General features: G+C 37.8%; 1 protein-coding gene across 1 annotated transcript in view; it reads right to left on the bottom strand.

Annotated features, from left to right (window-relative positions):
• Window positions 1-261: 261 nt before the first annotated feature.
• Window positions 262-16,311, bottom strand: part of CACNG1 (calcium voltage-gated channel auxiliary subunit gamma 1) — a 132,791-nt gene continuing 116,741 nt past the window's right edge. Inside the window, exons 3-4 of the mRNA XM_053707883.1 lie at window positions 12,252-12,389; window positions 262-1,435 (exon numbers count right to left, since the gene is read on the bottom strand). Of these exons, the coding sequence (XP_053563858.1) occupies window positions 1,209-1,435; window positions 12,252-12,389 (365 nt within the window). The 3' untranslated portion in view covers window positions 262-1,208. The remainder of the gene's footprint in view (window positions 1,436-12,251; window positions 12,390-16,311) is intronic.

Raw genomic sequence — 16,311 nt, 5'->3', positions numbered from 1 at the left:
TTATGTGCTGGGTATCTTTTTCGTCCTCCAAGTGGTCAGGAGGGAAATATTCCCCCATGGACTCTTGTGATGAATAACATACTTTTGGATTCAATGCAACTTATTCCACCCATATTAACAAATGCTGGTGCACTGTGCCTCATAGGAAACAAAGTTGTGAACATAATTTGTTCCTGTTTTTTTTTTATAACCAACAACATTTTTTTATTTTATTATAGTCTTGACCACACTGATATTACCATCAAAATGAAAGACATAATGGACAATTTGTCTAGTTCTATATTTTTTAACGTTTAAAGACATCAAGTGATTACATAAAACATAAACCAGCTCCCCCCTTCCAAACCTCCCTTGCAATCCATAGTTTCCATACAATTTACAACACTTGAGATTATAAACTGAAATAAATATCTTTCTTTAGCATCTATAATTTTTAACATTGCATTTTACCAGATTCTGAATAAAGCGACACATAGATACTTGGTTCTTAACAAAGCATCCATTAATAATGTACTTTATGGAAGGTGTATATATTTTGAATATGCATAATGATTGTATGTAACAGGCAAGAAATGTCAATAGTATCCCTTGCTACTGACTTACTGATAACACTTGAAAAGATTTTCAAATCCAGTATTTTTTTTTTTAATGACCATAAAATATAGAATTGCATAATAAACACATTCATAAAAAAAAGACAATGCAATAGTGACTACTTCAAATGAGCAGAAGAATTTGGGGGGGTTTTGTGACCAATTTCAAAATGTCCTTCCATGTCCCTGCCCCTGTGTCTTGTTACAGACATCAGCACTGTGACCTCTTGCACGTGCTCAGTAGGAACATGTGTCAGAAATTCTGTAAATAAAGATTGTGCACAGTTGGTAATAGAAGTAAACTGGAAAGCTTATTTTTCAAATTCAATGCTATATCTGAATCGAGAAATTTAAGTAAAGCTCAGGTGTCATTTCATATTCCTGAACTGTCCTTTTGTAAGCTGTACAGTTTTGTGAGAGATTGTGTATTCTAAAAGTTAAGCACTATCTGACAATAACTGCTTATTTCCATGAATTTCTATGTATGTGATCATAACCATCCATGGTTTTGAAAAGAAAAAAAGGGTAAACATAAAAAAATGTGTAAGAAGCTGTAGTCCAATTCTTGTCCTGATCACATAATTAATTTGTCATAGGATATCACTCATACACTCCTCACATTTCCGGTTCTGCATCCATACAGGTTTCCCATGGGTTTCTGGGCATGCGAGGCAAGGATATGAGCACCAAGGCAATTCCACAGATGAAAAGAATGGCGAAAGCTGAACAGGCACAGGCAAAAGACCAGGAATAATAGTAGTTTATCCACAAGGTATCCTCACTGTCTATCATCCTCTGCACAGATTGCCTGATGACTTCTGCAGAGATCATAATGCACAGTCCTAGGGGAAGAAAAATAATGTCACAAAGGTATTGGAACATTGCACCTGGGAGCATTTCGCTCACTTGTATACCTCATTCTTCCGTTTATTTGCTACTGACCTACTGTGTATTTTCAGTAATGCTAATGAAACACTGGTCTGTTCCTCCTTGACTGGGACACAGAGATATTATCAAAAATGTATTGTATTGCTTGTGCAATGCTGCCCCCCCCCTGCACATACACAGCCAATCAACTGCTAACAGGGGGTGTCAGTTATCTCGATCGTATCTGATCAGGATGATTGCTGTCCACCACCTCAGAGGTGGCAGATGAGTTAAGGAGCCCGAAGGCTCACACACAAACAGCCCCCATAGCTTCACTTACTTCAATCTTTCTTCTTCCAGTCTCCAAGCACCTCCCCCCGCTCAAGTATTAAGACTTGAGCATAGAGAAGTTTGAGCTGTGGATCAGTGGGGAGAAGGAGGAGTAAGTAGAGATAAGTTAGGGTAAAGGGTTTTGTTTGTACAAACTTTTGTATTCAATTTCATTTTTGTCTTACAGTATCTGAAAAATAAGTATATGTTTTAATAGATTATAGGTTTTAATTGGATCAGCTTTGTGTTCCTTTAAAGGGATATGAAACACAATTTTTTTTCTTTCATCATTCAGATAGAACATGCAATTATAAGCAACTTTCTAATTTACTCCTATTATCAATTTTTTTTCTCTTGGTATCTTGATTTGAAAAAGCAGCAATATAAGTTAAGAGCCAGCCCAATTTTGGTTTAGCACCTGGGTAGTGCTTGGTGGCTAATTGTAGCAACCAATCGGCAAGCACTACCCAGGGTGCTGAACTAAAAATGGGCCAGCTCCTATAAGCTTAAATTACATTAGAAAGTCACTTACAATTGCATGCTCTATCTCAATCATGAAAGAAAAATATTGGGTTTCATAGCATACTCGATCTTGTTATTCTATGGCTCTTAAAAAGCATAAACACAGAAATTACTATACTTTCTTAGATTCAGAATCCTTCTTTGTAAGTACACTATACTACACATCCACTGATTCAGAATATAAGACAATACTTTGTGTTATTGATTTATCAGTAAGTCCACAATATCAAATGTCCACAGCACCTAACATTTCTTAAAAGTCAATTCTTTATTGGAAAATGTTGCATGATTTTTAACATGTTCCAATAAAGAATTTACTTTTAATAATGACTAGGTGCTGTGGTTATTTGAAATTGTAGAAATACTTTCAGCATTGCAGTGACCTCAGTCTACAGTGGCACCTGCTTTGTTAATAACCGGTTGCTAAATTGAAATTGTGTAAGTATTAATTGATTTCTTCCATAAAGTGGTGAGAATCCACAATCCATTACTCCTGAGAAATATACTCCTGACCACTAGGAGGAGGCAAAGATCCCAAAATTCCAAGAGCCCTTTAAACCCCTCCCTAACTTTACTGGAAACTAGTTTTGTCTTTGCCGTTGCAGGAGGAAAGTGAAGAAGGAAGGTGCTCAAGGTGTTTGTGAGACAGATTCTCAGGCTTATTTGAGGCCCAATTTCCCCTCAGAGAGCTATAGTTTGGACAGAGGGATGCTCTGAGGCTGCGGACATCAATCCGCCTGATCCTATGCGATCGGGATGATTGACACCCCCTGCTAGCGGCCACAAATCTGCAGGTGGCGGCATTGCACAAGCATTTCACAAGAACTGCTTGTGCAATGATAAATGTCGACAGCGTATGCTGTCGGCATTTATCGATGTGCGGCGGACATGATATGCTACATTGTATCATGTCCGCTCGCACTTTCATAAATCGGCCCCCATATATATAAATATATATATATGTATAGATCTTCTGCTGTCACGTGTACAGCAGTTGATTGGCTATCTGCTGAAAGCAATTCTTTCCGCTTATGGTAAATCCAGTAGTATGGGTGCCTATAAGGTAAGTGTGGGGGTTGTTGTTGGCAACTGCTTAGCCTGTAGGCTATTAGTAGGTACTTATTTATGGGTATATCATAGCCTGGAAATTATTATGTCAGACATTTTAGGCATGGGTTTTTAAGTAGCTTCTTTTCACCCCATAATAGACCTTAACGTGGATTAAGTATTTATTTTTTCATGCGTCGGTTTATTCGAATGTGTAAATTTTTTCATGCATCGTTTTGTTTGCTCGCATCATTTTCACACATCAGCGCGGCAGTTTTTTGCGTGTTAATGACGTATACATGCTGTTTTTTTTAGCATGCTTTGTTTTTCACACGCTTAGTATTTTGGGACAACAAAACAGATTGCACAATATTTAAAAGCAAAAGAAACTTGATTGACACCTACAATGCTAGAAGCCCTCTGCCTTCTTAGACATAATGGATAGAATCTCAGGACACAAGGAGAAACTTCCAGATCATTGTAAGAGGTTTATCTGTCTGATCGGCCTGCCATTGGGTTATTGCTCATCCTATACCCCCCTACTCAGCTTTGCAAATCATGTACGGATCATCTTATGCATTCTGATCAGTCTAATTCTGCTCTTGCTTCAAAAGGTATCTGTCCTCCCTTAGTTTGTTCTGCACAGGGGAGTTCTTCAGATTTTGCTTCTGGATTTAAAGATTTTGTACGCTCTACTATATCTGAGATGTTGGCGGCCACGTCCCCTCCAAGTAAGAGTAAAAAGGTGGTTTCTGATAATCCCTCTACTAGCTTTTAAGCATGCCAGGTACTGCTTCTTCTGATTTATCATCTGAGGGCAAACTGTTTTCAGATGATTAAGAGACGTGTTATATACTTTAGGAGTTCATGATTCTAATTTTTAAACCCTCTCTTGAGGTATTTCCAGTTTTTAATGCTATCGATGGCATCCCTTTTAATCCTGTTCAGAGATTTAAAAATATGTTTCCTTTGCCTGCTTCTAATTTTTGAGATTTTGGAAACTATACCTAAAGTGAATAGGGCTATTTCTACTTTAGCTAAATGTACTACTATTCCTCTTGATTATAGTACCTCAGTGATAGACTCTATGGATAGGAAATTAGAGTCTATTTATAGAATGGCTTTTCAGCAAGCAGTTTTTCTTTTTAGGTCAGCAATTAGTATTGCTTGTGTTGCTGTGGCTTCTACCCTTTGGTGTGAGGGTTTATCTGAGTAGCTTTCTGAGGAATCTGCTGCTGAAGAGTTTTCTAATCAATTAAAACTCCTGAAGACAGCTAATGCTTTCATTTGTGGTTGTTGATATTATTAAGATAAATCCTAAGAATATGGCACTAGCAGTTTTGTCTAGGAGGGCCTTGTGGTTGAAATCATGGTCTGCTGATATGGTTTCTAAATCCACACTTCTTTTTTTTATTTTTAAGGGGAGGTGTTGTTTGGGTCTGGTCTGGATGAAATTATTTCTATAGTGACTGGAGGAAATTAGCTTTTCTCCCTCTGGATAAGAAGTCTAAGGGTAATTCTAGGACTTCTATCCATTTTCCTTCCTTTTATCAATCTAAGAACCAAAAGTCCTCCTCTGCCTCTTCTTCCCAGAAGCAAGGTTTTTCCAGTTTTTCCTGGAAGCCAACCCATATTTGGAACAGGTCTGAACAGTCCAAGAAGCCTGTTTCCACTACCAGCATGTGGTTCCCCATCTGGATCTTCTGGTAGGGGGGCAGATTATGCCTTTTTCAGGGGAATTATTTCCCAAGAATACATAATAGGTTTCAGATCAAGACCTCCCAGGGGAAGGTTTATTCTGTCTCATGTTCCAAAGAATCCTGTAAAGTTAGTAGCCTTTTCCAGTTGATTTTAGATCTAGAATCTATAGGAGTTATAGTTCCAGTTCCGGAATTGGAACAAGGTCAGGGTTTTTATTCCAACTTCTTTATTTTTCCCCCAAAAAAAGGAACTTAGACATGCTCTGAATTTGAAAACTTTAAACAAGTTTCTCAGGGTTCCTTCTTTCAAAATGGAAAATTCTTCCTCTTGTTCAAAGAGGAGACTATGCGGACAACTCTTTCTCTTGTTTAAAGAGGACAGTTAATTTCCCTTATTGATCTGAAGGATGCTTATCTTCATATCCCTAGTCACATTGATCATTATCATTTTCTAAGGTTTGGATTCCTAGACAAGCATTTTGTCTCAGAATTTTTATGAAGGTTCTGGGGTCTCTCTTATTAGTGATAAGAGTTATGGGTGTTTTGGTGGTTCCTTACCTGGACAATATTCTGGTGCAGTATCTCATACCAACAGACTTTTGTTGTTTCTTCAAGAGCATGGCTGGAAAGTAAATTTTCCAAGAAGTTCTCTTTTTCTCAGCCCAGGGTTACTTTTCTGGGTATGATAATCGATTCAGTCTCCATGAGACTTTCCTTGACAGAATAGAGAAGGCTGAACTTACTCTCAGCTTGTGTAAATCTTCAGTCAGTCCCTTCTCCTGTAGCTGTTTGTAAATAAAGTTTAAGGTCTGATAATAAAAGCCTCAGATGTTATACCATTTGCTCAGTTTCACATGAGACCTATTCAGCTTTGTATGCTTTGTTAATGGTGCAGGGATTACATTCAGTTTACTCAGATTATTTTGGATGCCGAAGCAAGACAATCCCTTTCCTGGTGGATAATCATTGGTCCATTGTTCTGGGGGCATCTTTTGTCCATCCCAATTGGACTGTGATCTCGACAGATGCAAGTCTCCCATATTCGGGTGCAGTCTGGTGGTCCCAGAGAGCAGAGCGTGTATGGTTACTTTGGGAGGCAAAGTTGCCTATTTTCAGTTTTGGCCATTCCTGAAAAGTGAGACTTATCTGCGTTTCCAGTCAGACAATTTCACATCAGTGGCTTACATCAATCATCAAGGGGGAACTCACAGTTCCCTGGCAATGAGGGAGGTTTTCTGAATTCTGACTTGGGCAGAGAGCAATTCATGTATAATTTCTGCAGTACATATTCCAGGGGTGAGCAATTGGGAAGCAGACGTTTATCAGTCATCTATCCTTTCACCCAGGGCAATGGCCTCTTCAATTGGAAGTCTTCAGTCAGATTATCGACATTTGGGGTCCTCTGGAAGTGGATCTGATGACTTCTCATTTGAACAAAAAGCTCCCCAGATATTTTGCGAGGTCCAGGGATCTGGAGTTTGTGGGTGCTCTAGTACTTCCTTGGCTTTTTTATCTGACTTATATTTATCCAACTCTTGTTCTATTACCATAGGTAATAGTCAGAATCAAGCAGGAGGTGGTATCAGTAATCCTGATTTCTCCAGTTTGGCCTTGCAGGACTTTGTTTGCAGATTTGGCTTGGAGATTAAACACTTAATTTTAAAACAGAGAGGTTTTTCTGATTCTGTCATTAAAACATTAGTTCAGGCCCGTAAACCTGTGACAAGTAAGATTTATCACAAGGTTTGGAAAGCTTTTATTTTATTGGGATAATCAATTAGAAAAAGGGAGATACTACAGCAACCGCAATTAGATTGCTGTAATGTATAGACAGGGATTGCAGCACATATTTTTTTAAATATAATTTAAGTTCGCTTCGTAAATTCTAAAGCTCCGCTAAAATAGCGGTGTGTGTAGATATATACTCACTCCCCACATTCACAAGTGCCACCCAGCGCCGAAGTTGAATAAAAAGTTACCACTAAATTAAGGAACACATGAATCGATGAGTCAAGAAGCGTAAATGGATCAATGCACATGCACAGATTGGCTGTGCTGTTTTATTTTAGTACACACAGTGTAAACCAGAAAAGCAAACAAAGTTTAACTAATTAGGATTGACAACACCTCCACTAGAGGGTGGTTACGATTAAACGTAAAATCCGCCACCATAGTGATCATTGAGGATCTATGTCAACACAACACATGTATACAGATGAATAAAGAGGAATTCACACGAAAAATATATTGTAAGATGAAGCATGTAATGCTTAAGTCATGTGCACTATACCTGAATTTGGCCAAATTGTGCAAAGAAAAATCCTCAAAAATAATTTCTAGTGGATGACAGTGTAGTCTGTAGGGGGCTAAAAGAAACAACACCTGTAACAGCGGGCACCACCAACTATATGAGAGGTATCAGGTGTCATGTTAATACATGTCAGGATCTATGTTTCTTGAACCCAGTATATACAGACTAACCGTTTGAAACTTAATAGCATTAAGCAATATACAATATACATGTATTAGTTAAACAGTATAAATTCAGACCAGTGGAAGTTATGGGGATAGTATGTAGCAACTCCAGTATTCAGCGGGCACCACCAATAGTAAAGGTATCCGGTGTCATGAATAGTATCAATTCTGGATCTATGTTAAAACTACCCCGTTATAACTATTTTCCGTCTGTTACAATTGTATAGAAGATGCAAAGGATTTAAAGAGCATTACAACTCATTATAACTGATATACACCAGTATCTGAATATCAAGAGCAAACATGTACACAGATTGTGATAAGAATAATATAAATGGAACACCCTTTTCAGGGCTTAAGCATGTCCCATAAGGAGGAACTGTGTATACAGATGGTACATTGTTACACCTTCGGATATCCAGGTGATTTGAGCTGAAAAGTCAGATGGTAAATGCTCAGTTAGTTATACAACCGTATCTTTGCTTTCTGAAGGAGAGTTCCAAAAAGTTTCTGTGTGTAGATAGATTCCAAATCAAAAACAAACGTGCTACATCCTAGCACAGCGTGGACGCCACAGCGATCTGTCCTTCGTGCATGTCCGTCTACACTTCTTACGTCACTGCCGACGTACGTTTCACCCCCCACGTGACATCCAAAGAGCACAGGGGTTTCCTCAGGGCAAAAGCGGATGCTGGATTCTTTTGCAGCCGCAATATATACCTCCTTCAAAAGGCTTATTGGAGGATGTCTGAAGACAGTAGTAGCCAATGAAAAGTATTTACTGAGCCGCAGCCCATTCGTATTGATCAAAGAGGATTTGGTGAATATATATACACAGTGAAAAGTATTAGGTTATATAAAACAACTCTAAAGAACAAACTTTAAGAGAAAGATTATTGCAGTGTATGCTAAAATAAAACCTTATTTATCCATGTTAATAAGCACATGAATAAAGGCTTTACACGCATACTTTTAGTCCGTCGATTCATGTGTTTAAAAGGTTCCTATATGGTATGGAAGTAAAAACTAGATATATTAGTTGATTCTTATAAAGAAGGTGATAGAATATTGAATTATGCCACAAAGATTATATATTTTACGAATGATTAAATTGACGAAATCTTTCACTTGCTTTAAAAACAGATTTTGTTAATCATTCTAATGTGAAGAGGCAGATTGAAAAGGAACCCTAATCTATATATGTTACATACTTGATTTATAGGGATTTAAAAATAAATTTTGTCCTTTTTATTTGAGGAAAGCAGCAAATTCAAATTTTTCATTTAGCCCTTTGGGCATAAGGGTCTGTAACTTATAGATCCATTCTGTTTCCCTTCTAAGTAGTATAATATCAATGTCACCTCCTCTACCAAGGAGGGAACAGTGTTCAATGCCTGTTACTCTTAGGTCTTGGGGATTGCATTTATGATATTTCAAAAAGTGGAGAGCTACTCCACTTCTGATTTCCCCATCCTCTGCTGCTTTTATGTCGTCTCTGTGCTCAGAGATCCTATCTTTCAGCATGCGTCTTGTTTTTCCCACATAGAAAATCGGGCAGCAACAAGAAAGTAAATAAATTACATTTTCTGTCTTGCAATTAATAAATTGCTTTATGGGATAGCTGATAGAATCAGTGGCGAATGTTTTCGTGCGTACAATAAATTTACAGAACACACAGTGTCCACATTTAAAACATCCTTTTATTTTTCTTTGTTCTTCTAGCCAGTTTTTCTCATTAGGGCTTTTAATAAAATGACTCTTGACTAGTTTGTCCTTGAGATTTGGAGCCCTCCTGGGTACCAGAGAGGGTTTTTCCCCAACAATTTCCTCAAATAAAAAGGACAAAATTTATTTTTAAATCCCTATAAATCAAGTATGTAACATATATAGATTAGGGTTCCTTTTCAATCTGCCTCTTCACATTAGAATGATTAACAAAATCTGTTTTTAAAGCAAGTGAAAGATTTCGTCAATTTAATCATTCGTAAAATATATAATCTTTGTGGCATAATTCAATATTCTATCACCTTCTTTATAAGAATCAACTAATATATCTAGTTTTTACTTCCATACCATATAGGAACCTTTTAAACACATGAATCGACGGACTAAAAGTATGCGTGTAAAGCCTTTATTCATGTGCTTATTAACATGGATAAATAAGGTTTTATTTTAGCATACACTGCAATAATCTTTCTCTTAAAGTTTGTTCTTTAGAGTTGTTTTATATAACCTAATACTTTTCACTGTGTATATATATTCACCAAATCCTCTTTGATCAATACGAATGGGCTGCGGCTCAGTAAATACTTTTCATTGGCTACTACTGTCTTCAGACATCCTCCAATAAGCCTTTTGAAGGAGGTATATATTGCGGCTGCAAAAGAATCCAGCATCCGCTTTTGCCCTGAGGAAACCCCTGTGCTCTTTGGATGTCACGTGGGGGGTGAAACGTACGTCGGCAGTGACGTAAGAAGTGTAGACGGACATGCACGAAGGACAGATCGCTGTGGCGTCCACGCTGTGCTAGGATGTAGCACGTTTGTTTTTGATTTGGAATCTATCTACACACGGAAACTTTTTGGAACTCTCCTTCAGAAAGCAAAGATACGGTTGTATAACTAACTGAGCATTTACCATCTGACTTTTCAGCTCAAATCACCTGGATATCCGAAGGTGTAACAATGTACCATCTGTATACACAGTTCCTCCTTATGGGACATGCTTAAGCCCTGAAAAGGGTGTTCCATTTATATTATTCTTATCACAATCTGTGTACATGTTTGCTCTTGATATTCAGATACTGGTGTATATCAGTTATAATGAGTTGTAATGCTCTTTAAATCCTTTGCATCTTCTATACAATTGTAACAGACGGAAAATAGTTATAACGGGGTAGTTTTAACATAGATCCAGAATTGATACTATTCATGACACCGGATACCTTTACTATTGGTGGTGCCCGCTGAATACTGGAGTTGCTACATACTATCCCCATAACTTCCACTGGTCTGAATTTATACTGTTTAACTAATACATGTATATTGTATATTGCTTAATGCTATTAAGTTTCAAACGGTTAGTCTGTATATACTGGGTTCAAGAAACATAGATCCTGACATGTATTAACATGACACCTGATACCTCTCATATAGTTGGTGGTGCCCGCTGTTACAGGTGTTGTTTCTTTTAGCCCCCTACAGACTACACTGTCATCCACTAGAAATTATTTTTGAGGATTTTTCTTTGCACAATTTGGCCAAATTCAGGTATAGTGCACATGACTTAAGCATTACATGCTTCATCTTACAATATATTTTTCGTGTGAATTCCTCTTTATTCATCTGTATACATGTGTTGTGTTGACATAGATCCTCAATGATCACTATGGTGGCGGATTTTACGTTTAATCGTAACCACCCTCTAGTGGAGGTGTTGTCAATCCTAATTAGTTAAACTTTGTTTGCTTTTCTGGTTTACACTGTGTGTACTAAAATAAAACAGCACAGCCAATCTGTGCATGTGCATTGATCCATTTACGCTTCTTGACTCATCGATTCATGTGTTCCTTAATTTAGTGGTAACTTTTTATTCAACTTCGGCGCTGGGTGGCACTTGTGAATGTGGGGAGTGAGTATATATCTACACACACCGCTATTTTAGCGGAGCTTTAGAATTTACGAAGCGAACTTAAATTATATTTAAAAAAATATGTGCTGCAATCCCTGTCTATACATTACAGCAATCTAATTGCGGTTGCTGTAGTATCTCCCTTTTTCTAATTGATTATCTAAATATTTAAAGGGTCTGCACATTGGCTATTTTTACCTTCATATAAGGTTTTATCTACACCGGGGCTTTGCCACACAGTCCTAGGTAAAGATTTATTAACTTGGCTTTACTAGCCTCCCTTTTCCCTACCCTTTCTCTTTTATTTTATTGTGTATGAAACATGGGTTCAGCAGGAACTCTTTTAGAATTCCTGTAATTCTTCAATTTATTCAGGATGGTTTGGATAAGGGTTTATCCGCTAGTTCCTTAAAGGGCCTGATCTCTGCTCTTTCTGTCTTGTTTCACAAGGAGATTGCCAAATTTTCAGATATCCAGAATTTTGTCCAAGTGGCTACTGACATTTCATTAGCCTCTTGATTGATGCTTAAAGCTTGCTTGGAGGTGGGTCAATCTCCTTCTAAACGGATTACTACTCATTCTACCTGATCAGTTGAAACTTCTTGGTCTTCCTTACATACTTTTTCTAAATAATACCATATTTATGTTTTTGCTTCCTCTGAAGCAGCTTTTAGTAGGAAAGTCCTTCAGGTGGCTGTTTCTGTGCATTAATTATTTTGTATTTATATTTTTTCAGCATAAACTCCCCCCTATACATCAGACTAGTTTCCAGAAAGGCGGGAGCGGTTTAAAGGGCTTTTGGAATTTCAGAATCTTTGCCTCCTCCTAGTGGCTAGGAGTAATGGATCGTGGACTCTTGCCACCATGAAAGAAATTAAGTAAGTTATCAGGCAAAGATAAATTATATATTTTTTTAATTACATTATGACATATTGGAATTATATCATTGTTAAATAATATGCTAATGCAAGTCAAAAATGGGTCGTCACCAATGAAATTACACCTTATTTGAGGCTAATGCACAGGACCTGATTGAAGATTTAACAGAGGGGTCAATATTCCATTTGAAATCTGTAAACTCACTAACCTGCAAATATGTAGAATAGACCGGCCGGCTTCAGCAGATAATCCAACTTCTGCTTGAAAGACAGCAGGGTACAGATTGTACCCAATGTCATAAAACCAATTCCAAAGATAGCAATGGCAGCCGCTGAGATGCTGTACTCTGTGGAAGCAAAAATAAAAAAAGAATATGTGAGCTGGTATTGGTTGTGAGAATAATTCTGTCTCCAGTATCAAATTAATGTTCTTTACCTTTTATTATAACACTTAACATATAAAAACAACATTTTAATCTAAATATGATACCCAATATGACTAATATTATATGATAAGTTAAATGGATTCATCATAAATACACTAATTTATTTAATCAGTTAGTCCAAAGCTATCTAGTTGTTTTTTTTTCCCTTCATGAATTTAACCTTTGATTGCTGATTTCAAACCACAGCCATTGGGCAACATCTGCCCCCCCCATGTTTATTTTTATATTTATTTTTATTTTTTGTGTGGTCCCTGTGTCTTTTGTAGCTCATTTTGAAAATTGTAGTAATATTTGCAGTTACAATAATTTATAGTAACTAATTTCCTATGTAATTTTTAACTAAAATCTGATTATAATCTAATTTTACATGTTACATTATACAATGTTTCATTTATTATACAATCTTGTTTAGTCACCAACCCTCTATGTAAAAATTAAATATGGGAAACTCAAAACTGATCTTTTGTAAAATGATGAGCACTTCTATCCTGCCACACTTGAAAACTATAGAACCTAGTAATAAGCTTCAGTTTGTAGTGATTTTTTATGCTTCATTTGTACTTAAACTTGATCTCTTTTCAGAGGTGAGGTAGGTAGATGATTTTTTTTTACTTTGATTTAGAAATATAATGACATAGTTGTATATGGGCATAAAAGTGATGTCTTAACTTTAAAACATCACGTCCTTTGAAAAGAAACATTAATTGATAAAAAGAATATTCATAATAGTGATATTTTCCAGCTATATGCCCAGTGACACATTAGATCAGATGCATGCCCAGTGACACATTAGATCAGATGCATGCCCAGTGACACATTAGATCAGATGCATGCCCAGTGACACATTAGATCAGATGCATGCCCAGTGACACGTTAGATCAGACGCATGCCCAGTGACACGATAGATCAGACGCATGCCCAGTGACACGTTAGATCAGATGCATGCCCAGTGACACATTAGATCAGATGCATGCCCAGTGACACATTAGATCAGATGCATGCCCAGTGACACATTAGATCAGATGCATGCCTAGTGACAAAATAGATCAGATGCATGCCTAGTGACACATTAGATGAGATGCATACTTAGTGACACATTAGATAAAATGCATGCCTAGTGACACATTAGATCAGATGCATGCCCAGTGACAACGATTAAACACAAACTTAGTGACACATTAGATCAGATGCATACCTAGTGACACATTAGATGTGATGCATGCCCAGTGACACATTGGATCAGATGCATGCCTAGTGACACATTAAATCAGATGCATGCCTAGTGACACATTAGATCAGATGCATGCCTAGTGACACATTAGATCAGATGCATACCTAGTGACACATTAGATCAGATGCATGCTTAGTGACACATTAGATGAGATACATGCCTAGTGATACATTAGATCAGATGCATACCTAGTGACACATTAGATCAGATGTATGCCCAGTGACACATTAGATCAGATGCATGCCCAGTGACACATTAGATCAGATGCATGCTCAGTGACACATTAGATCAGATGCATGCCCAGTGACACATTATATCAGATGCATGCCCAGTGACACATTAGATCAGATGCATGCCCGTGAGCCCTATATTAGACTAGGCCCTGTAGCCTCCTTATCCTAGTTAGATATCCACATAAGCTCTAAGGTCAAATTCATATCCCCTGAAGCAACCCTGAGAACTATAAGCCCTGTGTTGATTGTCGGTCAGACTCATCCTTGTAGTCCAACTTTACTACTTATGTGTCCAAATAATATCTTACATTAGTCTCATGGCACTTGTAGAAGAACCACATCCCAGCTCTATGCCAAAATTAAACCAGATCAGATTCACAGCCTCTTTCTAGTTGTATTACATCTCACAAAGCACAGCAGTCAGGAAGGTTATAATTAATAAAAGGGGAGCTTAGGAGCCGGGCCCATTTTTTGTTCAGCACCTGGGTATAGCTACATTTAGCCACCAATCAGCAAGCACTACCCAGATGCTGAACCAAAAATGGGTTTTCAATTTGTTATATGTCATTTGTTTAAATAAACTTTTTATACTACACTTGAGTCCGCGCTTTTCCCCTTCTATCATTCACAGTGAACCAAAAATGGGCCGATTCCTAAGCTTACGTTCTTGCCTTTTCAAATAAAGATACAAAGAGAACAAAGACATTTTGATAATAGGAGAAATTTAGAAAGTTATTTTTGACTAGACTATCCCTTTAAGCATCTTAATCCCATTTTCCACAGACTTAGCTATGCTCTGTGCAAATCCTCTGATTTGCTTCAAGAAAGCTATGTAAAAATGATTAAAAAAATGTGCATGCTTCATCTTTGTATGTTTAAAATTGAAGCATCATCTCTTGTTTGTGTGTAAAAATTGTGCTTTGTCACATGCCCAGTAGAGAGGCCAAAAAGCAAAATGCTGCAAATTGCTGATACCCGTAGTATTGCCAAGTGTCCAGTATTTAAAGTGATGGTAAATCCAAGCGTTTAACAAACGCTAGGATTTACCATCACTAAAAATCAAGGGGAGCTTCATTGATCAACCTTATAAAAAAGGGTGCCAAGCTCACCCTTTCTGTGCTGTGGCACAGCGCTAAACTCAGTGGCTCTGGCCGGCCACGGCACAATGATCTACCAATGAGGTGCCTCTTGCACCTCTGGACCAATAGCAGTGCGTGCATACAGAACACTGTCAGTTGGTTCAGAGGTGCAAACGTCACCTTATTGAAGGAGATCGATGTGCCATGGGCTGCCGGAGCCGCTGAATTTAATGCTGTGCAACGGCACAGAAAGGGTGAGTTTAGCACCCTTTTCTTTCCTATGGCATGGAGAGTCCACAAAACATACTAATTACTAGTGGGATATTCACTACTGGCCAGCAGGAGGAGGCAAAGAGCACCCCAGCAAAGCTGTTAAGTATCAGTTCCCTTACCTATAACCCCCAGTCATTCTCTTTGCCTTGATCACGAGAGGATGGCGAAGATGGTGTCTAAAGATTTTAATCCTTTTAATGGGTACTTTTCCCTGCAAGCAAGCATTGGGGCTATGCTGTGTCCATGTCAATCTCTTTAGTAAGAGTAATGGTGGCTATTAGCAGTTAGAAGACGGTGAGGTGGTCTTTGCTTAGACTTCTAACATTATTGCTACTCCTATTATTGAAAGCAAGAGTTGGTTACACTGTTCTTTCTTTTCTAAAGGTCCCTGGTAGAAATGGTGAAGTTGCCACACCTCAGAAAACAGCTCCTGCCTGACAGAGTAGGATCACAGGTAAGTGCTTTCCCTTCTAGGTTTGACGGTACCGGCACTATAGGGGTTAAATCCTTGTGGAAAATATGACAGGTGTTTGTTTTACTTCTTACTTGTTGCAATCGCTTTTTCAGCTTAGTTTATTAGCCCAATCACTTTTGTTGTGCTCCTGTTGCTTTTCTCCCCGTTTTTGTTTGTTGCAATTAAAAAAAAAAGTTTTTTAATTGTGGTCACATGACCGCTCCTCGGCACTTCCGGTTTTCGGCTTCTTTGTTCAGATCGAAGTTGGCTGTGGTGAGTGTGGAGACTGCAGTTTCCTCTATCTACAGTGGCAAATGGATTTGTGGTGTTCTGGTTACAAGGAGGAGTATTTTGCTACTGGGTGTGTCTGGTTTTCTGTGCTAATGAGCAACTTCTGGAGGGGTAAGACCTCAGCAGAGCTGTGGGTTTTAGGTGCTTATTTATGTTTTATTGCTTCATATAAATAAACTTTATTTGGCATTTAATTATTTTTTTTTAGGAACTGATACCCAATTATGGACGCTAATACTGAAGTTGATTCATTTGAAAAATG

This window comes from Bombina bombina, chromosome 1 (genome assembly GCF_027579735.1).
Source record: "Bombina bombina isolate aBomBom1 chromosome 1, aBomBom1.pri, whole genome shotgun sequence".
NCBI classification, from domain to species: domain Eukaryota; kingdom Metazoa; phylum Chordata; class Amphibia; order Anura; family Bombinatoridae; genus Bombina; species Bombina bombina.
Note: the sequence above shows the minus strand (reverse complement) of the source record. Positions and strands in the feature narration are given on the sequence as shown.